The sequence below is a fragment of the Mytilus trossulus genome, chromosome 10 (genome assembly GCF_036588685.1).
Source record: "Mytilus trossulus isolate FHL-02 chromosome 10, PNRI_Mtr1.1.1.hap1, whole genome shotgun sequence".
NCBI lineage: Eukaryota > Metazoa > Mollusca > Bivalvia > Mytilida > Mytilidae > Mytilus > Mytilus trossulus.
The window spans coordinates 1551689-1577925 of record NC_086382.1 but is presented as its reverse complement, the minus strand read 5'-3'; the positions used below and the strand labels follow the sequence as shown (position 1 = coordinate 1577925).

At 31.4% G+C, this 26237-nt stretch overlaps 1 protein-coding gene across 14 annotated transcripts in view; it reads left to right on the top strand.

Moving 5' to 3' along the window:
- LOC134686708 (uncharacterized) overlaps positions 1-23632 on the top strand; it is a 44024-nt gene extending 20392 nt beyond the window's left edge. For 6 of the 14 annotated variants that reach the window (XM_063546403.1, XM_063546400.1, XM_063546407.1 and 3 more), the window contains 17 exons: positions 61-78; positions 892-917; positions 1772-1912; positions 4036-4131; positions 5814-5872; positions 7152-7301; positions 10077-10160; positions 10947-10997; positions 14768-14867; positions 15606-15758; positions 17154-17259; positions 18958-19043; positions 19775-19847; positions 20318-20406; positions 21225-21294; positions 21880-22020; positions 22575-23632. In XM_063546403.1, coding sequence (XP_063402473.1) covers positions 61-78; positions 892-917; positions 1772-1912; positions 4036-4131; positions 5814-5872; positions 7152-7301; positions 10077-10160; positions 10947-10997; positions 14768-14867; positions 15606-15758; positions 17154-17259; positions 18958-19043; positions 19775-19847; positions 20318-20406; positions 21225-21294; positions 21880-22020; positions 22575-22676 — 1545 coding nt within the window. In that variant the 3' untranslated portion in view covers positions 22677-23632. Of the gene's footprint in view, positions 1-60; positions 79-891; positions 918-1771; positions 1913-4035; positions 4132-5813; positions 5873-7151; positions 7302-10076; positions 10161-10946; positions 10998-11213; positions 11322-14767; positions 14868-15605; positions 15759-17153; positions 17260-18957; positions 19044-19554; positions 19703-19774; positions 19848-20317; positions 20407-21224; positions 21295-21879; positions 22021-22574 lie in introns of those variants that run through there. The other 8 variants (XM_063546405.1, XM_063546413.1, XM_063546404.1 and 5 more) reach the window with 6 other exon arrangements.
- The last annotated feature ends 2605 nt before the right edge of the window (positions 23633-26237 follow it).

Here is a 26237-nt window from a genome sequence, read left to right as displayed (position 1 = left end):
TTAACACATACGCCCCTCTAACACTACATTCTGTCATAGTTGACTTTTCTATTATTGCAGACAGATGGCGCTCTGAAGGTATAGTAGAACATGCTCACATTTGTATAGATGCTAGTAGAGTGTGGTTTTAAGTAAACGACTTTTATATTTCACAACACTTTGTGTTTTGTGAATAAATTGAATTGTCTAGGCATTACTGTTTATGGTTCAGATTATCGCGCTATTGAAAGATTCAGTTAAAATATAATTCACATTGGCAGCCGTCTTGAATTAGCAACGGCATACCGTCGTAAAATTCATTCGAACATTTACCTTTTGATGCAGATTTTTATCAACAACTTATATTTAATAGTTTAATGTGTTTTCAGTCAAATTTTAAACTCTTCAAATCAAGGCATATGTCAAGCCCTCTGGTAAATAGGCACAGAAAGTGTATATTTACGTATTTCACAATAGGGTAGAGTTTAGTTCAGGGAGATAACTCTTTAAATCAGTGATGCGTTTGAAAAAGTCAAGTTTCATGTATGTATATTTTGAGCATTAATTTTACCTAAAACAGATTGGAAATAATCTATGTAATCTTGAAGCTTAAAATATATTCATGAAAATGGTTGACACAAACGAATTGATGATTTAAGACTTATTTCCCTTAACCTAGGTCTACCTCATTTTTATTTCTATTAAAAAAAAATACTCATAGATTAACCTGATCCATAACAGTGATAGACCATACATACTTTGATCACATTTTATAATTTTAGAAAGATTCACAACTTTAACACGAAACATAGCAATCAATGCATGCTTATAATTAAATTTTATACCACACTTACATGTATGATATCATATATCATCTAATTCATAACACATTATTCATTTCTTTTCTTTCAGTGGGCAGGATCAAAAACATTGGACTCGTAAGTATAGCAATTGTCGTTTATAAGACTAGTTTTACTAGTCAACTCTGGGTCTGTACACGTGCATTATAATGGCATATCTTCAGAAAAAATCCTCACTTCGACAGTTTCGCTGCGCAGTTATAATGAATGGTCGAAGATTACATTTGATACTTTTTGAAAGAAGGCAAAGTTATAGTTACCCCTATTTATGACATTTTTACTTATTGTGCCTGTTTGTTTTGTTCACACATCATTGACAATGTAATGCAATTTGATGCGACTGTCATACAAGTGAGAGGTTTAGCTAGCTATAAAACCAGGTTCGATCCACCATTTTCTACATAAGAAAATGCCTGTACCAAATCAAGAATATGACAGTTGTTATCCATTCGTTTGATGTGTCAGAGCCTTTGATTTTGCCATTTGATTTGGGACTTTCCTTTGTGAATTTTCCTCGGAGTTCTGTCCTTTTGTGTTGTTTTTTTTTAATAAAGCTATTTAAATTTTTGTTAAATATTTTAAAGAAGACCAATGGAAACGAAAACAATTTGAGAGAACTTCAGTATTATCTAGTGTGTGAAGTAAAATATAATTCTTTCATAAGTTAGTAAATACATAATTATATATATATTACGCATTTACATGAGAAAAAAAAACCTGGATACTTATATCCTCAAATAAACGGAAGAAATATAGTATAAATATATATTGAAACCGTGACTGTTTCTGGCCATTTTCTACATAATTGAAATTTTATTTGAAAAAACAACGTTAATTTATGTCATTTGGTATCTTGTGGAATGTTTTTACATTGGAAACCATGCCACATTTTCTTATTTTTATGTTAACAATATTTTCCTCCATTATTGTAGCTTGAGCCAGCGTGATAGACTGAGGGCCGAATTAGAATACATGGAAAAATTACGTGGCATAAAAAGACGACGTGAGGTTCTTCCTCATAGAGCACAACTCGATTTGTTAATGGGAGGCAAACGAGTGGACCTGACAGAACGGTAAGTGGTTCAACGTCAAATAGGAAGCCCATTTTTTGCTCAATTTTCCAAAGGAAAATCCGTTGTTGACGTCCGTTGTCCGTCCAGTGTATAATATTTCAAAGATCTTCAACTCTAATACGAAAGAACCAATTCGATCAAAACTTAATATGAATGATCCAAGTGATATTAGAATAATATTTGTTTTTTTATTTTCTGTTTCGTCAAGAAACATAGCCCCATCTATTGTTAAAATGGAACATAAGGGTAAAATGCATTTGTTGTGCTTTTGAAGAAAATATGACAGATACAAAGACCATTTAAATGACATTTTTTAGCCACTCATTAATGTATATTGAAAAGCAAAAATAATCATGGATGAAAGATGTAAATAAAGAATTAAAGGTGAAAGCGATTCAGGCTCTTGAGAGCGAGCCTCTTGTTTTCTTTTGAGTAAAATGTAATGTTTTTATAGATTTACCAAAATGATTTCACTGAAATCGTTGAATATTCGTATAAATAACAGAAAACATTTACATATTTCAATTTAAAGCTGACAATATTATAATATAGCGTCCAACGACCAAATCAGACATGAATAAAAATAAAAATCTGTTATTTAAAAAAGAAAAATTTATAAATTTGTTTTTGTAACATCTACAAATGGTATGTTAAGTAAGTATTAACAAATAAAAGGGGTTAATATTACACAACAATTATTGTTTTAATTACGTTAAAGATATTGCAATTGGTGAAAACAAGGTATTTGTTTTACTATTTCCATCATGCAACGCTCATAGAAAAAAACTAAAGGTGACCAAATAAGCTGATGTTATAAGGATATTCAAGGTGGTATATAGTGCACCCCCATACGTAATATACATATCAATGGCTAGAAGTGTATGTAAAGGCTATCAATTTATGATTAAATGCATGCTAATTTAAATGGAAGAAATATAGAATAATAGCCTCCACGCGGTAGTCTATAAGATTAGATTTTCTTTTGTAATTTTTCCAGTAGTATAATTATCCACCTTTATGATTTTAATTAATGCACATAATGGTCAACTTGGTATCGAAGGGGATTTAAAGATGAACTATTTAGTTAAAAGATCTTTTATATATATTTACAAACAATAGATCTTCTGTAACCCGTTTGATAGTGGATTGATAGAATTTGTCACAAGGTTAATCCTGTAGATATACCATGTGTCGACACAATTTATATCTTTTTACCATTCACGTAAATACTTTGAATATAAATTTTTAATTAGTTAATTAAGCGTGTAATTCTGCAGTAGAGCTAATGCGTCACAAATTCAATTACTGCACGTTTGTAAGAATGAAGACTTATATCATCTTCTTGTACGTCATGAGGATTTTGGGAAAAGTTATACCAAATTGGCAACTTTACCATATCGTCTTCTTTTTTTAATGAAATACAGGGGCATTTTGAAATGTCTTTCTGTCTCCTTACTACAATGGGAAGAAATTTTATTTTTTTTCATGTCGGAGCCCTTTATAAAGCGTGCTATTAGAAATGTTTTTTCCTTGTTCAAGGTGAAGACCTTTTTTGCCCCTTTTAATATCGCTTGTATGTGTTGGAACCACGTTTTAAAAATGTTTGGATCTGCGCCTGGGCAGTCATCATGATTCCAAATCACCTTATTTTCATATTGATTTAAAAACGAGTTATTGGCTATGTGCACTTTAGAGACGCTTTAAATATATTGTTGTTATTACATGTAATTGTCATGCCTTTGGCCCTCTTATGAGTGTAAGTTGTGATTTAATAAATTTCAATTGGTATGGCATACATATATTAATTATTAATATGCAAAACAAAAACAACGACTGCCTTATGCTTAAAATAGGACAAATTGACAGACGTTGGACAAGACAAAACGACTGCCTTGTGCGACACAACTTCATAGACTTTTGACACGACAAAGAGACTGCCTTGGCCCTGCAATCGTCCATTTATCTTCGATTTAGGGTTTTTAAATCTTCCTTTGTTTCAGTTTCTCACCTCTCTAGCGAAATAAAAAAAATCTTTACAAAATAAGTTAAGTGAGTGACTTACACGTGATGAAATATGATAATACAAAATAAGTTTCAATATGATTTTCTAATTTCTATTGTAGATTCGACATTCAAAGGGAAATACAAAAGCTGAAATCATTAATAATGCCACAGAATGCACGTGACTTGTTCCACGGAAGAGGTTTCACGTTACCAGAGTGAGTATACTTTCACATGCATTTGTCATTATATACATGTACAGTACATTACACGTCTAGTTAGATTGTCGTTTACTTGTGATAACTTCCATGTGCTTACTTTTTTCATTTACTTGATGTTCGAAGAAGGTTCAGTTACATTTTGTTCATGCATATTAAAATAAAAACAATTATCAATACATTCAGAATATAATTTCCGATGATGATGATCATCTCTTATGATGATGTGAACAACACGCTAAGTCGCATTTCTAACGTGCTTGTGCATAAAGTATTATTTCAAAACGATGGCATATCGATCTTAGTTATTCTGACTTCGAACCGATATGAACTTGCTATTGATTCTACGATAGGCTTGTCCAAGATCTACCAGCAGATTCATATTTTCATGATTTTGATTTGACATGATCGGAGTTGGCGGTAAATGAAAATTAGCGAAAAGTACTTAACATCGCTGATATGAAATATTGCCGTCTTACATGCTTATATGGACAGGGTCTGCTTACACATTAATATCGACAGGATTTACCTACGAGCTAATATCGACATGATCCACATACAAGCAAATATCGACATGGTCAACTTTCGAGCTTAAATCGACAGGATTTACTTGCACGTTAATATCGATAGGATTCACTTACACGTCAATATGGACAGGATTAACATACGAGCTTATATCGACATGATCTACTTACACGATAATATCTACAGGATTTACTTACACGATGATATCGACATGATCAACTTACACGATAATATCGACAGGATTTACTTACACGCTAATATGGACAGGATTCACCTACAAGCTAACCTCGACGTGATCTACTTACACGATAATATTGACAGGATTTACGTACACGTAAATATCGACAGGATTTACTTACACGTTAATATCGACAAAATTCACCTACAAGCTAATATCGACATTATTTACTTACACGATAATATCGACATTATTTACTTACATTATAATATCGACATGATTTACTTACACGCTAATATCGAAAAGATTTTACTCGCAGAAGATTGCTACTAGAAACACCATCAAAGTGGTCGACATACATGATGATTTACCAGTATAAATATTCATTTCTATTTTTTTTCTGAACTATGTGAACATCGATTTATTGATTAATTGTTGTTCTTTTTAACTTCACACTTCAGCATTTTTGACTATAGTATCGGACATTTTTTATTTGTGGTGGAATCCGAAGTAAACCATCGACCTTTGACAGGAAAACTGGCAATCGTAGTCAATTAAGACGCAAGTCGTACTCCCCTGTCACTTGTTGTGTTCAAACTCACAACCTCAGTGTTGACATGTTAATGATACAGTACATGAAATGCTTAGATCACTTTGCCCCGAGACTCCCAAGTTAACATTGAACTTTTTATAAATTATTTGTTTACAAAATTTCGAATTTTTGAAACACTAAGGCTTTTCTACCTCAGGCATAGATTACCTTAGCTGGATTTGGCAAAACTTTTAGGAATTTTGGTCCTCAATGCTCTTCAACTTCGTATTTTATTTGGCTTTTTTTTTTTTTTTTTTTTTTTAACTTTTTTGGATTCGAGCGTCACTGATGAGTCTTTTGTAGACGAAACGCGCGTCTGGCGTATATACAAAATTTAGTCCTGGTATCTATGATGAGTTTATTTACAGTATATTTTCATATTTTCAGTCAACATGCATCATTAAAGCCAAGACAACAACCCACTTTAGATTACGAAGATGATGACTGTAAGTAAAAGATCAAGCTTCGATGTCTAAAATCACAGCTTTAACCAGGATTTTTTTTAAATTTATATTATAACAAAATGAAAACTGTGAAAAACCTGGACAAAAAACCGAGGTTTTGATTTACTTGAAAAATTAAAAAAACTTAAGCTAGATAGAAAATAACATAGATCTTTGTGCTTTTTGTTATCTCATTTGATGCCAAAAATACTCGAACTTAATTTCTATTAGAAATCTATGCTAGTGCTCTTTTAATAATATAACAGTATCTTCAAGCAATGGCGACGAAAGTATACAATCAGTTAGAGAATGATGTCTCTTTTATAAAACAGTTGACGTAAAATACGAATATTTACAAACTATGTACAGTGTTGAATGATATATGGAGGAACGCCGAAATAGCTTCATTCCTTTCCAAGTGGGATCAATTACCGCCCTTTTCCCTCCTGCGTATGCATCCGCCATAGTCCGAAACATGATTAATTACATGTGTGTTACGGAACTCTTGAACGCAAAAAAAAAAATGAAGTAAGACAATTCTTTCACTGTATATTTGTGACAAATCAAGTTTTGAAGCACACTTGAATTACCTTGTCTTATTTTAAAGAAAGATTTCAAAACGTTTTTGTGTTTAAATATTTTATCTTTTTCTAAATGATTTAACTATAAAAACGTTGAAGTTAAGTTTGTCTTATGCCGTCGTGTTGCTTTGTAAGTCATTTGCATTTTTTTATATAAAATTTTAACGAGTTCAAGATAATAAATCGCGGAAATAACCATTTCGTGACTTCTGTGAACGATATCAAGGGAATATTTTCAGCAATTAAAGTACAATATGATTTTCTGACCTTTTGGTGTATCTTTGAAAATTTGGCTTTTTTCTTACTTTGACGTATGTCCGAACTATGAGGGTCTGAAGAGTGGTAAATAATTAATTTATTCTTATTCTTTTAGATCATTTTTTTCTATACTTGCCAACTGTTCGCCATTCTTTGTATTTTAACACAAAATTACCCTCTACTCTTTTCCCCCTCTTTTTCTGTTCTGTCGTTTATTCTGTCCTGATCCCAATATTCCCCTGTTTAGACCATGTAGTATACAGACGCGTTAGTCATTTTGTGGCTTATTTGATAATTGTCTAGTGAAGGTGTTCTTAATCAAATTTCCTTACTCTATATTATAAAAATAAATGATGTAGTTCCGTTTGCCTTCCGGACGTCCTTACTACACATTCTCAATAGATGATTTCATGTTTATATGTAGTGAATCTTCTTCATTTCAGTATTTAGTTCAGCACCTGCATCTCTTCAACGTCTTCCAAAACACACAATTGATACAGATATTGGTTTCTTAAAATCTAGAACAAACATCGGAAACAAACGGGCCAATGAGAGCCAATTGCCACGAATTAGTAATAGATCTTCGACTATAGGTACTTACAGTTGAATCAAATCATTTGAGTGGTGTGGTTGTATCTAATAACACTGTTTTTCTCTGCTTAAGCATTTTAACACTTTCTTCCTTTTCTAAAAATAGACCAAACATAGCATGTGAAATGAATGCAAGCAATAACAAATTGAGTTGAGATGCTGCTTATCATCTTCGTTCAAACATCAATTATGTATTTTATAACTAAATGAATCCGATCTGATTGGGCATGACTTCAATGGCAACGTAATTAAGGAATTTTCAATGGAAGAAACAATACTCATCGATATCGTGTCACGTGATAACTATATCGTAGTGAAAAATTAAACATGGCGTTATGAAATCTAAATTTTCAAAAAAAAAATCTAACGTCTATAGGTGAGTCAAAAGGTTTATGAAGAAATTAGTTTACATATACCTCGAACATGGTGAAGTAAGGGAAGTAACTCTAGCTTAAATGTTGTCAATCGAAGGTTATATATTGACAAAGATGATAAAAAAGAGTTAATGTAAAACTTTTTTTTCTTTGAAATTGAACCTCCATGCATTATGTTGTCGTAGCAGCCATGCCAAATCAGGTTATATATATTATGTATATTATTTACTTTTAAATATTATTTCGTTACATCTTAAACGGTCGTCATTCATTTATATATCGAAGGCTTAACAGTTACATGTGATTGAAACGAATCGAAGAAGTGTTATATTTTCAATGTACGACCGTTATTATCACGTGACTTTTGAGAATGATATAGCATTCGTGTAAATGATGTTCAAAATTGAAGAACAGATAATCTATGGTAAGTAACAAATTATATGTAAATATAGAGAACGTCTGGGTTATGTTTGTAATTTGATTGAGTTTTTCAAGTCTGACATTGGCGCACACTTGACGTCGTTTGTCAGTTTTATAAAACATTGTATAAAAGTATTAAAACAATACCGAACTCCAAGACATATTCTAAAAGGAGAATTTTATGTTCAGTAAAACAATGACTTTATCTAAATTATTCGTATTCAAACTTAAACCAGAAATACTCTGTAATGGGTATGTGGCTTAAATCAATAAAGGAACATTAGACTTGTTCTAAAGTGATTCGTTTTATTTGATTGAATTAAAAATGACAGCTTATACATGTTATATTTAGCTTTAATGTATTATTATTTCAAAGAAGACATCATACCAAAATAAAATTATCAATTTACATATTAAGTAAACACAACAACGTTAAACGCAAATGTTTCATCATAACTTATTAGAATTTGACTTGATTGGATGAGGCTGATTTTAAATCGAGGATAATAAACATAAAAAGAATGTGACTGAGCAACACGAGTTAAATAAAAAAACTGTGGAAGATCTCAAATGCTCCGGAAGGGTAACCATAACCTGGTCCTGGAATGATCATATAAGCATTGATGAATACAGTCAGCAGAAGAATACCGCTGTTCAAACATATCATTTAAAACAAACTACTTATCCAAAGATTATCTCCTGGAAATGCCCTAAAATGAATCGCAATAACTGGGTAGATACTCGTAAGGGTGAAGCAGCATTTGCAAGCATCATTATTTTTCTTGTTTTTATTGACAATCCCACGATTGTGTATCATAATCATCTACATCCAGTCAAGTTGAATTAATCGAGTAATAACTGAATGCAATCATGTAACATACGAGCACTAATGTTTGAGGCTGAGAGTGAAATTTAACAAAACTGTGTTGTTAGCCTAATATTGTTTGGATTCAGATCGAAATGGGGGAAAAAATGTAGAAATTATGTTAATGATAAGGTCTACAATAAATCGTTGTTATAAGACCGGGGTGCATTTACAATCTTAAATATCTTATATGTTTTCTAATAAGACACTTGATGGAATTATTTTTTACAAAGTAAGGTCCAACTCATATCAAGACGAAAATCATATAAAACAGATAGATTTTTTAAAATTTTAAATTGAATATCTATTTAGAAAAAATAAAAATAACTTAAATGCCATTGCTGGTGGAGATTTATTTCCCCGAGGGTATCACCAGCGCAGTAGTCAGCACTTTTGTACTGACATGAATTATCATTGATATGATTATATTTATAAATTAACTGTTTACACAATTTTGAATTTTTGAAATACAAAGGCTGTTCTACCTCAAGCATAGATTACCTTAGCTATATTTGGCAAAACTTTTAGGAATTTTGGTGCTCAGTGCTCTTCAACTTCGTACTTTGTTTGTCATTTTTAACTTTTTTGGGATTTGATGAGTCTTTTGTAGACGAAACGCGTGTCTGGCGTATATACAAAATTGAGCCCTTGTATCTACGATGAGTTTATTTAAATATTTCTCTCTCGCCCCTTAGAAGAAATGCCAAAAGAGAGACAGCACTGCTGACATCAAAAACGGAAATCCAGATTCTGACCATATAGTATCTAACTTTTCTATTTGATATCCTTTTAATCAGATAAACAGCAATTGAGAATACAGAAACTAATTAGACCTGGTTAGCGGCATTGACAATGCCTTAATGTTAAAATTTCGTTGATATATGCATTCGTTCTGAAACCAAACGTTGTGTGCGATATAGCTCACCAAATCACAGGCATGACATTTCAAAGAACTAAAACAATCGTGTTGATTTTATTTGTGAAATAATATAATGAATGTATGATAAAAGAAACTTAGAAATCATATTGCTAAAATTCAACATTAAATCATGAAATATTTTTCATTTTGTTTGGAAAAATTTTACAACTCACCAGGTGCTTTTTCTTTCCTCATTCAGGCCTTGGTTCATCGTCTCCAGTTTTACTGTCCAAAGAAAAGCGCACAGTTGATCAAATTAAAGCTAGAATAAGCATACCAACAGGTTTGATCTTATCAAGTCGTTCATAAACTTTGACCTTTTTAACTTTAAGAAAAGAAATGATTGATCATGCTGTTTGGTTGATGCTAACGCCATATGTATAACTTTGGTGATGGCAATAAATATATTTTTTATGTATCATGTTGTCTTTGTATATTGTTTGAATGTTTTCACTGTTTGAAGTCTGCTTTTAAGCCTTATTTTGCTTTAAAAACTTGCAGCAACACATTCCTAAAGTACAAAATACTGAATATAACCAAGAAATGTCTTTTACTAATGACATAGATACCATACTTTTATAAGTTATGGATGTCATGACATTTGTAAAGACTTTTTTTTTATGAATAACAATGGCATAGATTCAACAGAATTGTGCTAAACTATTGGGAAAAGTTTGTTGCAATATATGTGTATAAGCTTTTTCTGTATTGTTCACGTCGAAATGAGTCATCATTGGAATATAATAAGGGTAGACTTAGACTGTTAATTTTTTGAAATGAATCAAATATCTAAAATTAAGAATCGTTTGTATGATTCTTTATATCTGAATCTATTAATTTTAAATTATACGTTCCTTTCACCTTTCGAACGATTTCGAAAATATAGATGTAACGTATTAGTGTCAGGTTGATATTACGCACCAAATTGCAAAACTTTTTGTTTGAAGTAGATATACTTGGTTTAACAGTTTGATATCTTCTTCCTCGAGTTTTATCACAATCTTGTATTTTATACTATTATTTGTTGATTTTTTTAAACGGAGTCACGATATTAAAATTTCTGTTACAGTTGTAGATCTAAATAAAATCGGTCATTTGTCGAACAAGAGAACAATGTCGTGTATGTATATAACGCATGCGCACATTAAAACAATGATGACTTCAACGCACGAGATTTTTTACTTTCTTGTTTTTGATGTGGAGTGTCGCATATTTGTTTAGCTCAATATAACACCTGCTGTATGCTTACCTACAAGTAGATTGAACTAAACATTCATTTAGCTTTAGTTTATCAGAAGAAAGGAGATAGATATTAAGTCGTATATTTTGAATGTAGTTGATGGGAAATCGCCACTATTCTCAAAAGTGCAACAGTTTAACCCAGGAAGAGTTGAAAGATTTTCGGAAGAAGGACCATGGACACCACGATCAGTAATCCGGTCAGGTACATTTGTTCCACACTTTCCAGTACTGTGAAACTAATCAGCATTGTGTGCAGCATTATTTGACGGAAGTGCTTTCCATCTAATTTACGAACAGTATCATATGACGGAAGGGCTTTTCCATCTAATTTACAAACAGTATTATATGACGGAAGCGCTTTTCCATCTAATTTACAAACAGTATATTAAGTTCTTTTCTTTTGATATACAAACAACTTTAGTGTTATGTAAAGTCATTGTGAATTCAAGAAATGCAACAGCCTTCTACTGTGTTTTTTGTAGAAACTTTTTTTAACAAACAAATCCATATAAAGCTGCCCATCCAAATTATAGTCATATTACATATTCTTGTCTAGCTTTCGTTTGAAATTTGTAATGCTTTACACGCAGAACACCTTATTTCAGGTTTACAGTTGTAAACGTGAACGCTTTGCATTTCTCTATCATAGTTCTCTTTTGAAAACGATATAGACTCTGAAACTGATAGTGGGAGAAATATCAATGTATATTTTTGATACACATTACTATGACAAGTATCTAAGTGTATTGTCTACCTACTACGCATTCGGCCTTCCGATAATCGAATATCAAGCTCTTTAACATTACATTGGTAAGGTAATACGATGAATTAATTTTGAAGAAAATTTCGAGTTGACAGAAGTCTCTGTTTGATGTTTATTAAATACTTATATGCTATTTGAAGCTGCATATTTATCTCTATATTTAAGTGCTAAAAACGAGCAAAATCTCAATTCTCAAAACGTAAGTTGGTTACAAAGTTAGCATTTGTTCACGTATTTAACTGAAAACTGTACATACGTTTCAGTGTACTAGTATATTTAAAATGAATAAAAAAAGAACAATTTTTCTTAATGTTGGCCTGTCTTTCTACCTCACATAAACATTATATTAGATTTATAAGTTACTGTCACTTGCTTTGCACAGAGATAATTTAATTATTTTTGCTTAAATCACTGCCTTATCAGTTCCATTACAAGTGCTTATAAGTTATCAATAATAGCGCTGAAAAATGCAGTTTTCAGCACGTTTGAAATTTGCTTGCATTTATTTGTATAATGTACATATATGGTTAATACTGTTTGGTGCAATTTTTGGTACATCAGTGTTGTTTACAGCATGATTTTGATGTGATTTTTATTCAGAGCGTGCAGATTATTCTGATAATCAATTATTTTTGGGAAAGGGTAAACGTTATATATTTTTTTTTTACAAATTTCTGCAAGAAAATAATCCTATTTCACTTTTTTATTTTTATTTTTACTTGTATATTTTCCTGGTGCTATGTATAGAGTATACAATTTTAAATTTTTGTTTGTTCAAAATTATGTTAAGATTGATCATTTCGAGTACAGTTTTATAACGAGACATGCATAAAGTTATTTTGTATTTTGATGAATCATTCTTCTTATGATTCTCGGTTGTCATCACTTTTAAAGCCTTTATTTGATTTTTATTGTAAATCACTTTTTGTTGAATATTCCGTTATTTAAAAATTTCAAAGGTAAATTAAGATCATAAAAACTTTAAAATCAAACGTTATCGACATACATAACATGTTCCTGACCTGATACTGTTATTTTCCGAGGAAAAATTGGGAAAAGGTTGATAAAACATGGGTTTATAGCTAGACAAACCTCTTAATTGTATGAAAGTGGATAAAATTTCCGTTTTTGACAAAATTATAAGAGCAACCCAAACAGAGATAAAAAGTAAACATGACAATATTCGAGATCTATTAGTAAAAACTGTGTAAACAGCCATACAAGATTTATACATGTATGCTTTACCTTTACAAGTAAACCACAAGAAAGAAGTAGAATAGTCCTCGTGGTAGCATTTCCTTGTGTCAACAATATGATATTGAATTACTGTGAAAGAAATATCGATTCAAAGATCCCTGTTTTAGTAATGTTATTGAAGACTCTAGAACAAAAAAAGGTCAACAGGACAAAAAATAAGAATGATTGATGGACAATACGTAGTAATAGAACAATTTGAAAGACGATGTCGAAGGAATGAGAAAGAAAGAGAGATATGTGGATATATATGAAGTGACAAATAAATTCTGCATTGCATTGTGGAATATATTATAAAATCGTGTATGCCTTTAAGGATATTACATGTATACAAAAGGGTATTTTAGTTAATTGTGTGTATCAACATTTAATGTTCACGTGTGTGTCTTCGTTAAATTGACAACATTGTTTGTGAACACAGTTGTGTGTTGTAGTGTTTATATGAATAAAATTATAGTTCTGATTTAAACAGGTAAATCTTTTCTTTTTGTTAATAAGCATGACCTTAATTCTGCTTATTACACAATTGCAGCTTATTAACACTTGAATGCATTCAAGCATATACCTTTAAGATTTCTTCCCAACACTTTCTACAGGTTTAAACTTCGTGGTAATATTAAAATAATACGGTAATGCCAATCAAGTTAACGTGTATATTTTATATTAAGCCATTTTCAAACTCAATACGACTCGAATAAATGAATGTGACATTAAAACGAGGTATAAAAATGACCAAAAGATAAATACCAGGAATAGATAACTAAATGAGTAGAGTAAATACAGATGAAGAATAACGATCGATTTGGCATTTTGTGTAAGTATACATTAACAATTATGAAAGTTAATAACCATTTATGATATTTGTTTGCATGCATTCATTTCATTGCATTATTTATTGACTTCTGAAAGTATTGTGGTTCTATTTTCTTAATTACTCGTACTAATAGCATGGTCGAATTAGTCTAGTCTTTTTCTTTGCATTTTATACTAGTATATATATATGTGTAATGCAGATAGCAGCAATCAATTAACTGAATGCTTAAGATTAAAATTTATATATATATTTTTTTATTGAAATGCACATTGTTTTTGTATTTTACTTAGAGGGTGCTTGAATTAAATGGATACGAATCTGAGTATAAAATGTGTTAGCACAGGCAATTATTAAAAAATAACGGGTTATACATATGTAAGTGACTAATATATTTCGTAGAGGTTACATTTTTTTTAAGAAATTGGTTGTATTGTATTGCCTGTCCTTCAATATCATGTTACTCAATCACGTTGCGTTTTCGACCACATCTCGTCTAGGAAAATCAACGACAATATCTTTGGTGCACAATTATTTTACGTTGTTTACACACAATTGGAATAAGATTACATTTTTACGCAGAAAAAAAACAAAATTGTTCATACAATTGATGTGATTGTCCAAACGAAGCATGGATATTCAATATTATATCCTTTCATTATGTCGCAGTCTATGGCATTTCCATCTGATTACTTACAGTAAAGTTAATTTTCACTTTCGACTTATTTCAATATCAAGTGAAGGGCAATTATCTTTTTCCCTGACACAAATAGAAATTTTTATAATAAAAAATATTTTTTTCTAATTATAATTGATTTAGGCATGACACCCGCCTACCTCCGACGGTCAAGAACAAATATACATCAGAAAGATAAATACTACACAGGTTTCCCAGACAGTAATGCACAAAAAGGACTGAAGTAAGTAGTTTTAAAAGGATTTATTTTTCGGATTGTACCATATTGTGATTGGTTAATGCATCGCTGACGTTATTTTGTTTTGTTAAAAGATCTCTATCTTTATTGTAATTGGTTAATGCATCGCTGACGTTATTTTGATTTGTTAAAAGATCTCTATCTTTATTGTAATTGGTTATTGCATCGCTGACGTTATTTTGTTTTGTTAAAAGATCTCTATCTTTATTGTAATTGGTTATTGCATCGCTGACGTTATTTTGTTTTGTTAAAAGATCTCTATCTTTATTGTAATTGGTTAATGCATCGCTGACGTTATTTTGTTTTGTTAAAAGATCTCTATCTTTTTTGTAATTGGTTAATGCATCGCTGACGTTATTTTGATTTGTTAAAAGATCTCTATCTTTATTGTGATTGGTTAATGCATCGCTGACGTTATTGTGATTGGTTAATGGGAAAATGCTTAAGAAATTCGACGACCAAGTAAAAATAAAGTCTTAACAATCGGCTGTATAAAGGGAGCAATACACTTTAAAAAAATATTTATTGATTTAAATTGCAAATTTTATTTGAAAACGTTTCATTTTTGTCTCATATCGCATCCACAAGATGTCAGATAGTTTTGTGAACAGGAAGGCGTGTTTAATAGCTATGATGTAACTGAAAATAATTTCACACAAAAACAAAATTAACTTTCTGAAGAATAAAGTCATGGCATTGAAGACAACTATTCATCTGGTTTAGGGTAACTCCAAAGAGTGAAAACGTAAAACGAGTAGACATTCCCTCGGCAAGCCAAACGCCACGGTTACCACACGATGTTACAGAGGAGACACCTGGACCTTTAGAACCAATGAAGGATCCCTACCCTTCAGAAATAGATCTCAAAGCTGATCTGTACGTAATAAATAAAGTTATACTGTGCATTCATTTATTTTCGTGAGTACCAATTTTCGTGGTTTGAGAAAACTGGCATATTTGTGGATACTTACTTTCGTGGTTTTGTAAAAGTCTGCATTCATTTCTTTGGAAAACATGCAATTCGCTGAATATTTAAGTTCGTGGTTTCCCTGTAACAACGCAATCGACGAAAATTGGTATCCCTACGAATATTAATGATTCCACAGTAACGTATTATGGTTATAATCTTATAAAAATTATTTAATGATACATGTTTTATATTAACATGATAAACAAACATTAAGAAAAGAAGAAACGTAGATTTTGTTTTCATATTTGATTTGTGTTCATAGTAGCTTTTTGATTGTTTCAGTAAATTTCACTTAGAACTTATTGTATGATAATCTGTCTGTTGATGAATACGTACGATGCATCAATCAATATGTCTTTTGCTTATTTACGGCTTATGTGTAGGTAAAAGATTTACCTTGTACATTCTTCATTAGGGCCTACTGACTTTTTGACTTAAATACATTAATAATCTCAATGTACGATCTTTAATGGTATGTGTACGTGCTTGTGTCTGGAGTCATTGGCCTTTTCTAATTTTTCATACCTCGTTGAGCTAAGGAATGTGTTTTGCAAACCAGAAATAAAATATACATTGGAAGTTATGGTAAACTTAGTCACTCCTGTGTGTATGCCAAACAATCGTTTCAGCTTTGTTAATGTCTAATTCCTTAACGCTATGTAATGCAATTGACAAAAATATTCACGATCCTAGATATTGCGTCGTTTAAATGAGGGAAAACCACACAGACAGTAAAAGTCTTGGTTAAAAAGTTATTGTATTATAGTCACACCTGAACATATGTTTAAACCCTATGTTTAATCATATATTTACTTCCTTCCATTGGTATAAGCAAAGAAACAATCAATATGTACCTGTAGTTTGACTTCAGTTGTATTTATGAGTGGCCTATATTTATATTTTTAATCAAGCAATTAAGTGTAAGTTACCAATATGTTTGTTGTCCTAATTAACCTTATAACGATAAACACAGAGCAAAGGACATTGGAATGTAAGAAATATTTAAAGACTGGATAGGAAATGAGTTCAAACACTATTAAAATCATACTCGTTCTGATACTGGAAATTCAGAAATTTGTGCGTACATTTATTGTCATTTTAGACTAAACTGCAATTTTAATTTTTGCGGTATTGAAAAACATCCTGTTTAATTAAAAATGCAAGTTTAAATTATTACGATTATAATCCTGTCGTATTTTTAGCTATAATAAAAACATCGCAAAAATTTCTAAATTTATAACCTATTTGACCTTATAATGTTGATTTACACAATATTAAATGTCAAACTGGTTTTTTTACAGTGCCGATGACGAGATTGAAGCCTTAGAAACAGCCAGAGACAGACCAGCATCTTTACTTAATAAATCTGAAACACCATTTAAACCTGCTACCCCTAATCCATTAAAGGTAATTTATAAATGTTATGGCTCGTCCTTTGAAGTATGAACGAACTAAACCTTAGTATTTTCGAAGTTTAGAAAAAAAAGAGAAAGCAATTGTTCAATGTTTTATGTGATTTTCTGTCCTTTAGATAAAGTTATGATATGTCCATTTCTGAATTAAATCATCAGAAAATATTATCAAGTACCATTCTTTATATTATCACAATAACTAAATGTTTCAGATATCAAAATAATGTTTGAACGTTCTTTGTCCTATTAGAAATTAACTCATTATGTGAATGAAAAGTAGAAAAAATGCCTACATGTATCACGTTCTGGTTAATATTTTGATGTTAGCAACAGTCTTGCAATGATGTACAAATCAGTACCCTTTTTGAAAACAACTGAAAAAAGAGGAGCGAAAGATACCAGAGGGACAGTCGAACTCATAGATCGAAAATAAAGTGACAACGTTAACGCCATGGCTAAAAATAAAAAGACAGACAGACAAATAATAGAATAGAAGACTGAACATAGATAACTTAAAACTAAGCAACACGAACCTCACCAAAACTGGGGGTGATCTCAGAACCACATGATAAAATTAACTGTTTTTTGTAATAATATACAATAAATATACAATAAAATAAATGCAGCAAGAAATTCCCGCACCCGGAGGCGTCCTTTAGCTGGCACGTAAACAAATATATATATTATTCAGTGATAATGAACGCCATATTAAACTCCAAATTGTACACAAGAAACTAAAATTAAAAATAATACAAGACTAACAAAGGCCAGAGGCTCCTGACTTGACAGGCGCAAAATTGCGGCGAGGTTAAACATGTTTATGAGATCTCAACACTCACCCTATACCTCTAGCCAATGCAGAAAAGTAAACGCATAACAATACGCACATTAAAATTCAGTTCAAGAAAAGTCCGAGTCTGATTTCAGAAGATGTAACTAAAGAAAAAAACAAATGACAATAATACATAAATAACATCAGACTACTGGCAGTTATCTGACATGCCAGCTCCAGACTTCAATTAAACTTTTTGAAAGATTATGTCTTCATCATATGAATATCAGTCACAATCCTTCCCTTCCCGTGAGGGGTTTAGTATCATACCATCATAACATATATGAGAAGAACATAACCCGTGTCATGCCAAATACTGTAATGGTTTTTATCAAATGATTTTGTCCCCTTCCTTAATATCGACTAGTTGTGAGTTGATTAATAATGGTATTAAATGCAGTTTATCAACAATTCAAATTAAGTTGAGGCAACATGATTAACCAATGATCGAATCTTGTTTTTAATAGGTTAATTTCCTTTTAAAAAAATACATAAGGCTATGATACGATATGTGTGGCTTTACAATTTACTTTGTTTAGAATAGTTTTGACTACCAACAACAATGATACATTGAATGTATCTTATATTTTAGAATCTTACGTAAATTCCAATTATAGTGAGGCTAATTTCACCTAATATCACTGTTCAATAAATTACTATCTTTTATATCAAAGACAGGTTAAATGAATTCTGGAAAAATTTTATTTTCCGTTTCATTGAAATGAAAAGTTTGTAACTTTTGATCGGTTTACGATATAACATGTCACATGTTTTCTTCTTCAAACCTATTTCAAAATATTTGTTAACTTATCAAGCTATGACTAAATGTCTATTTTATTATCTTTACACGTTCTGTTTTAGGGATCAGAACTATCACGAAAGCTTCCAGAGGACGAACAAAAACTATTAAAAGAAACATTTAAAAAACTGGATACAGATTCAGACGGGTATGTATATAAATGCTTTACTGGAGTCAATATAAACATCACTCGTATTTTACATTCTTGAAAAAAAAATTTAAAAAAATATCATCTGACATTTACGTATTGTCATAAATGTGTTTTTATTGTAGCCTGTTTAGTAACGTCAAGCTTGCATAGAACGAGTCACATTTAGTATGGTTTTTTTAAACTTTTGTTTTCTTTAATGAAACTCACTAAACCTGTCTTTGTTTTTTGCCTTCTTTCGTTCAATTATGTTTACATACATCATGTCCATATATAGAATTTAGTGTACAATGACGGATCCGTGCAGAGTTTGTTTTAATATGGTAATAATATATATTTCGTTTTCAGATGACAGACATTTTCAAGTATTACGTCGTCTAATTTTATCTATTTCTTAAAGACAAAGAAAGCCGTGAATTATTTGTTTTGTTCAAAACTATGATACATACCCATTGTTCTTGTCGCTTCTGTTTATTTATTTCGTTTTATGGATTTGTTTTAATTTTGCAAGCTTTGCCAAAGGATATTCAACAATACGAAAGTATGTATTATTGTTTGTTAGTGTTTTGTTATACTATATTCTCTTTTTATATTTGTTCAATTCATTACTTTCTCCCTTTTGTCTCTTAAGCGAATATAGATGATAGTGTCGTGTTGTTAATGATTTCAGTTCGTGTTATGTTGAAACAACCCGTCATATTACATTTGTGTTATAAACATCTATGTTATAGGCATCTCATGTATAACCAAGTACAAACTCAACTTCCAAGATTATCAAGTCCGCAGGAGAGATTTCTAAAACAGGTAAAGACAAATTACCATATAAATTTCATATCAACAAGACATCACATGAAATATGTTAAACAGTTTTCTGCAAGTCAGATACAAACTTGCAAAACAAGGCTAAGACAGGAGAATGGTACGCAGATCAATACAAAATATCAACAATTATGAAGGGGCACTTTATTCATGTTCAATGCTTTGACTCAAATTTTAATGTTGTATTAAAAAAAATAAAAACACATGATAGACAAATAAGCAGCCTAGAATTATATGCCCCTGCAGTTTAGAATGCCTTCATAATTATTCTTTTTGTTTGATATCCTTCTCAAATGCTTTCATATTCGCGTTATCGATTTGATGACGTTTCTTTCAAGTCATTCCATGGGATAGAATAAAACAAAAAAAGGGAAAATGATTTTTGTTTAAATGACTGTTTTGTAGAAATTATTTATTTTATCAAATTTAATCCGGATAGTATTTTGTTTTTGTAGGTGTATGATATAACAAGTTCTAGTACATTCTTTGGTATAGAAGAGTTTATGACAATGTCAGCTCTAACTAAGGTGGTCAATGATCAAAAGTAAGTACAAGTATAGAACATGTTAAAGTTTAAATCTTTGAATGATATTTTTTATATAGCAAATCATGTGTTGTAAAACTAGTAAAGTTCCCCGCAATATCAGAAACAAAGATATCAATTTGATTTGTTTTGTAATAATTTCAAACTTTGAAGGTTCTCCAATCAATTAATTTGGTTATGCCGAAGGCTAATTTCGTACCATTGTTGATTAAAAAACCTCATCAAAGATACAAGTCTAAAAAGTTGGTACTCCAAATGCGATACTTGTTATGTCTACAGAAGACTCACTAATAGTGCTCGATTTAAAACAGTAGGAAGTCCAAATAAAGTACTAATGAGAAGAGTATTTAGATTCAGTAAAAAAAGTGGTGCCAAAAATTTATAAGACAAAGTCTGCTGAAAGAGGGGAAAGGTAAATATCTTAGTATTTTGAATAGGTGAACATTTTATCGACATTTAAATTACAAAAAAAACCCAGATGTATATATTATATCTCAATTAACTAGTACAGCAGACTACAAGGCTGCTTATACGCACATACACTCATAACCCAAATACTCGAATATGAATAAGTTACCAATCATAGTACATGTACCTGTATTGATAGGTTTATTGCCCATGACATGTTGATGCACGTATTAATTAAATCATGTTAAATATTTTACGAAAACATTTTTGCAACTTAAATGAAAAATCCTATTCATTGCCCATAACGTAATGGTAATGATAAAGTTTAAATTTACTGTTGCATGTTCAGTCAATTGACCAATTTAATGCTAAAGAATAATTGAATGATCTTACTTTTGTCTTTTTTGCAGAGATGCTGCAAAGGAGGCATTCACTAGTCTTGATTTTTCCGAACTTCATCATAATATAGTTAGCTTTATAGTAAGTATCTGTGTTCAATAAGAGTGGTAAGTCTGGCAAGGGCCCAATTTGGTTTCCAACATAATTTACATTATTTCACAGTGGAACCGTTTTACAAGTTGATGCCTAGACATGTTAAGCAAAACTTTTTTGTAAAGCTTTTCCTGTATTACGTTGGTATGTACACCCGCAATATGTTAACATAAACTTCATGTATTTGAAATGTGTGTTTTTATTTTAAATTTAAGCTGAGAAAACAAAACACGCTGGGTTTGACACACTTAATGATAAAATTGTTTGATCAAATTGGATAGACCTTTGTTGGACACTTATTCAATTTAATCATAAGTAGATCAAATTTAGCAACAATACCAAATTCCGAGATAGATTCTGAATACATGTACATTCGTCCATACAACTGATATAATTAAATGATAAGCCCACCAAACCAATGGAAGGAATAGAAAAAAAAACTGCCATACTCATGATTTGGTTTAGGCATTTTCCAATGAAAATGATGGTTTAAGACTGATTATGCAGTAAGCCTAACCTCCCACTTATATGACATCAGTTTAATCTTAATATATTTCTTATTGTCGTTTTTAGGATTTATTCCAGACAGTAGATAGGCATCAGAGTGGCATAATATCAATAGATTCACTACAAGAAGTACTATGTGCAGCCATAGAGACAGACCTGCGTTCGGAAACACAGTTATGGAATACTATCATAGATGTTGTAGATCCGGTATGGATAATTATTTTATTATTGTACTTGCATGAGCAAAAAATAATTTGACCTGCTTTTGTAAGTGTTTCGTCGTATTTCAAAGATTTTTTGTCATGTATTATACTGCGTTATACTGTTATCATGGAATAGTTAATTTTAAAAAAAAAATTAATATGAGTATATATCATGTATAAGCTAATATTTCATATCAAAAATATTTGAATAATATACAAGTTTCTGGCCCCTATCATTTGATAATTTCCAATATAATTGTTTGATTTACCTATCACTAGGCCACTTATAAGCTTATGTGTATTTTCAAAATGATTTGAATGGTATTGTTAATAGTGTAAGCCTGCAGAGGTCATCTCGACTGCGTGCCATTTGAAAAAATTAAATACCCTACAATTGGTTTAGATTTCCATCCCTAAAATATCATATTGTCCTGGTTGACATGTCCAAGTGAATTGAATGATATGAAGTGTAAGACCCAAGGATAACTTATTTCTAATTGAACTGGCCGACCACTCGTTTTGACAATCAGTTATTGTTATGTATATTATTTTTTTCAGGCTGATGGTGTTCAGATATCAAAAGTAGAGTACCTCGCTCACTTACCATACTTTTTATCATTACGGAAAACCGAAAAACTCCCCAAGCCAACTCGAATGTGACCATAGGAAAAAACAATAACTTACAACGTTCAACTCAAGATATGAACTTTTGAACATATCAGAATTCTTTCAACTGTGATATATATATAAACTGTTTCTACACCTGTCTTTCATTTTATATTGTGGAATTATGACAATGCCATTTCTGTGGTGTATTGATTGTTCGATCAAACATATGCATTTATTATATCAATATGTCTAAATCAAACTTTAGTTTAGTATACTTTTTTTTGTATAATCATGTATGTTTATGTGTGCTAAAGACCAATGGCATAACACTATAGATTGATTCAAAATAAAGGTAGACGTGACAGGTCTGGTATTCTAAAATGCACCATTATCCGAACATAATTCTTTCTTACATTAATGTAGTTTTCGACTGAAACCATCACTGAAGTATTTCAAAACCGTGGTATTTTTTCTTGTTAAAACACTTCCGGTCTATTTTGTAACAAACGATTGCACTTCTATATTACTGTAAGGGATACTGACTCGACATGTTTCTCTCATTTACAGTTGTTATTGATAAAAAAATAAGTTTTAAATTCTTAATCCAGCCTCTTACTTGTTCTTGTATTTTGAAAAATTTCGATAAATTAGGGAATCAGTTATGATTAAGTTATCGTTTCTTTTTGAAGGATTACAGTATAAGTACATTTGTTTCATAATCAATTTGAACTACTTTTTGATTACATGTTTTTTTCATACTAGTTATCAATGGATTTCATCATTGTAGGATTCTGGGTACTTAATCATGACATGAATGATGTCTCTATAGAAATTCCAAAATATACCTATGTTCATTTTTTTTCTCTCCGTTTTTTTTTACATCTTTACTGAAATGAGAATGATTCGTTTACGTTCGATTTTAATAGAATACTGACATCAATTTTATGATGAGTTTTGTTAAAACTAAGCGTACTTGTAAAGTTCGTAAAATAAAGTTTTGAAACTAATTGATTTTCTTGTATTTAGCACTGTTTATTTTAATAACTCAAGGACTCGACATTGGTGTTTACGAAACTTGTTAAGAAGAGAAACTATATACATAATGCCAATACTGAAAGCATAGTTACTTGAACGAAATGTATTTCTATCACGATTTTCACATAAACAAGTAGGTACAAACTTTTGGCATGCAAAACAAATATCAACTCAAGAGTCAGTTGAATATATAAATACCTTGTATTTCTCATGTCCTTTTATTAACTCACCTGGCCCAAAGGGCCAAGTGAGCTTTTCTCATCATTTGGCGTCCGGCGTCCGGCGTCCGTCGTCCGTCGTCGTCGTCGTCGTTGTCGTCGTTGTCGTCCGTCGTCGTCGTCCGTCGTCGTTAACTTTTACAAAAATCTTCTCCTCTGAAACTACATGGCCAAACTAAACCAAACTTGGCCACAATCATCATTGGGGTATCTAGTTTAAAAATGTGTGGCGTGACCCGGCCAACCAACCAAGATGGCCGCCATGGCTAAAAATAGAACATAGGGGTAAATGCAGTTTTTGGCTTATAACTCAAAAATGAAAGCATTTAGAGCAAATCTGACGGGGTAAAATTGTTTATCAGGTCAAGATCTATCTGCCCTGACATTTTCAGATGAATCGGACAACTCGTTGTTGGGTTGCTGCCCCTGAATTGGTAATTTTAGGGAAATTTTGCAGCTTTTGGTTATTATCTTGAATATTATTATAGATAGAGATAAACGGTAAACAGCAATAATGTTCAGCAAAATAAGATCTACAAATAAGTCAACATAACTAAAGTGGTCGGTTGACCCCTTTAGGAGTTATTGCCCTTTATAGTCAATTTTTAACCGTTTTTCGTAAATCTTAGTAATCTTTTACAAAAATCTTCTCCTCTGAAACTATCAGGCCAAATTAATACAAACTTGGCCACAATCATCATTTGGAAATCAAGTTTTAAAAATGTGTGGCGTGACCCGGCCAACCAACCAAGATGGCCGGCATGGCTAAAAATAGAACATAGGGGTAAAATGCAGTTTTTGGCTTATAACTCAAAAACCAAAGCATTAAGAGCAAATCTGACAGGGTGTAAAATTGTTTATCAGGTCAAGATCTACCTACCCTGAAAATTTCAGATGAATCGGACATTCCCTTGTTGGGTTGCTGCCCCTGAATTGGTAATTTTAGGGAAATTTTGCAGTTTTTGGTTATTATCTTGAATATTATTATAGATAGAGATAAACTATAAACAGCAATAATGTTCAGCAAAGTAAGATCTACAAATAAGTCTATTTTACCCCGTCAGATTTGCTCTAAATGCTTTCATTTTTGAGTTATAAGCCAAAAACTGCATTTACCCCTATGTTCTATTTTTAGCCATGGCGGCCATCTTGGTTGGTTGGCCGGGTCACGCCACACATTTTTAAACTAGATACCCCAATGATGTTAGTAATCTTTTACAAAAATCTTCTCCTCTGAAACTATCAGGCCAAATTAATACAAACTTGGTCACAATCATCATTGGGGTATCTAGTTTAAAAAATGTGCGGCGTGACCCGGCCAAGCAATCAAGATGGCCGCTATGGCTAAAAATTGAACATAGGGGTAAAATGCAGTTTTTGGCTTATAATTCAAAAACCAAAGCATTTAGAGCAAATCTGACAGGGAGTAAAATTGTTTATCAGGTCTAGATCAACCTGCCTTAAAATTTGCAGATGGATTGGACAACCTGCTGTTAGGTTGCTGCCCCTGAATTTAAATCATTTTAAGGAAATTTTGCCGTTTTTTGTTATTATCTTGAATATTATTATAGGCAGAGATTAACTGCAAACAGCAATAATGTTCAGCAAAGTAAGATCTACAAATAAGTCAACATGACCAAAATGGTCAATTGACCCCATAAGGAGTTATTGTCCTTTATAGTCCATTTTTAACAATTTTCATAAAATTTGTAAATTGTATTTAACATTTTCGACTGAAACTTTTAGGCCAAGTTCAATATAGATAGAAATAATTGTAAGCAGCAAGAATGTTCAGTAAAGTAAGATGAACAAACACCATCACCAAAACACAATTGTGTGACCAAGGTGAGCGACACAGGCTCTTTGGAGCCTCTAGTATATAATATATATATAGGTTCGGATCGATGAATTTTGGGAAACGATACGTAATGTTATGTTTAATGTGTCTCTCAATCTGATTGTAACTAATTATCCAACACTGTATGACTAATATCTTGGTTGATCCTTTAAAAATGTTTATAAAATGAATGAATTCGATTGTTGAAACCCTTGCAGAATCCTGGAAAACCGATCAATGTTGCGTTTTCAGTTTATTTTCAATCGATTACCTTGACTGTCCCTCTGGTATATTCCACCCCTCTCTTTGCAATAATACATTTCGAGCATTCAAATGATAGTGCATGTCTTAGCTAATTTAGTTTGTTCCTTAACAATTCTTAAAGAAAACATTTGTCTGAAAGTCACGAAGAAAATTTAAAACATTGACAGTGTTTGAAATAGCCCTTAAATCTTTACAATTCCAATAATAGGTGATATGCTTATCAAATTGTATATCATGGTGTTTTATTTTGTGTAACAA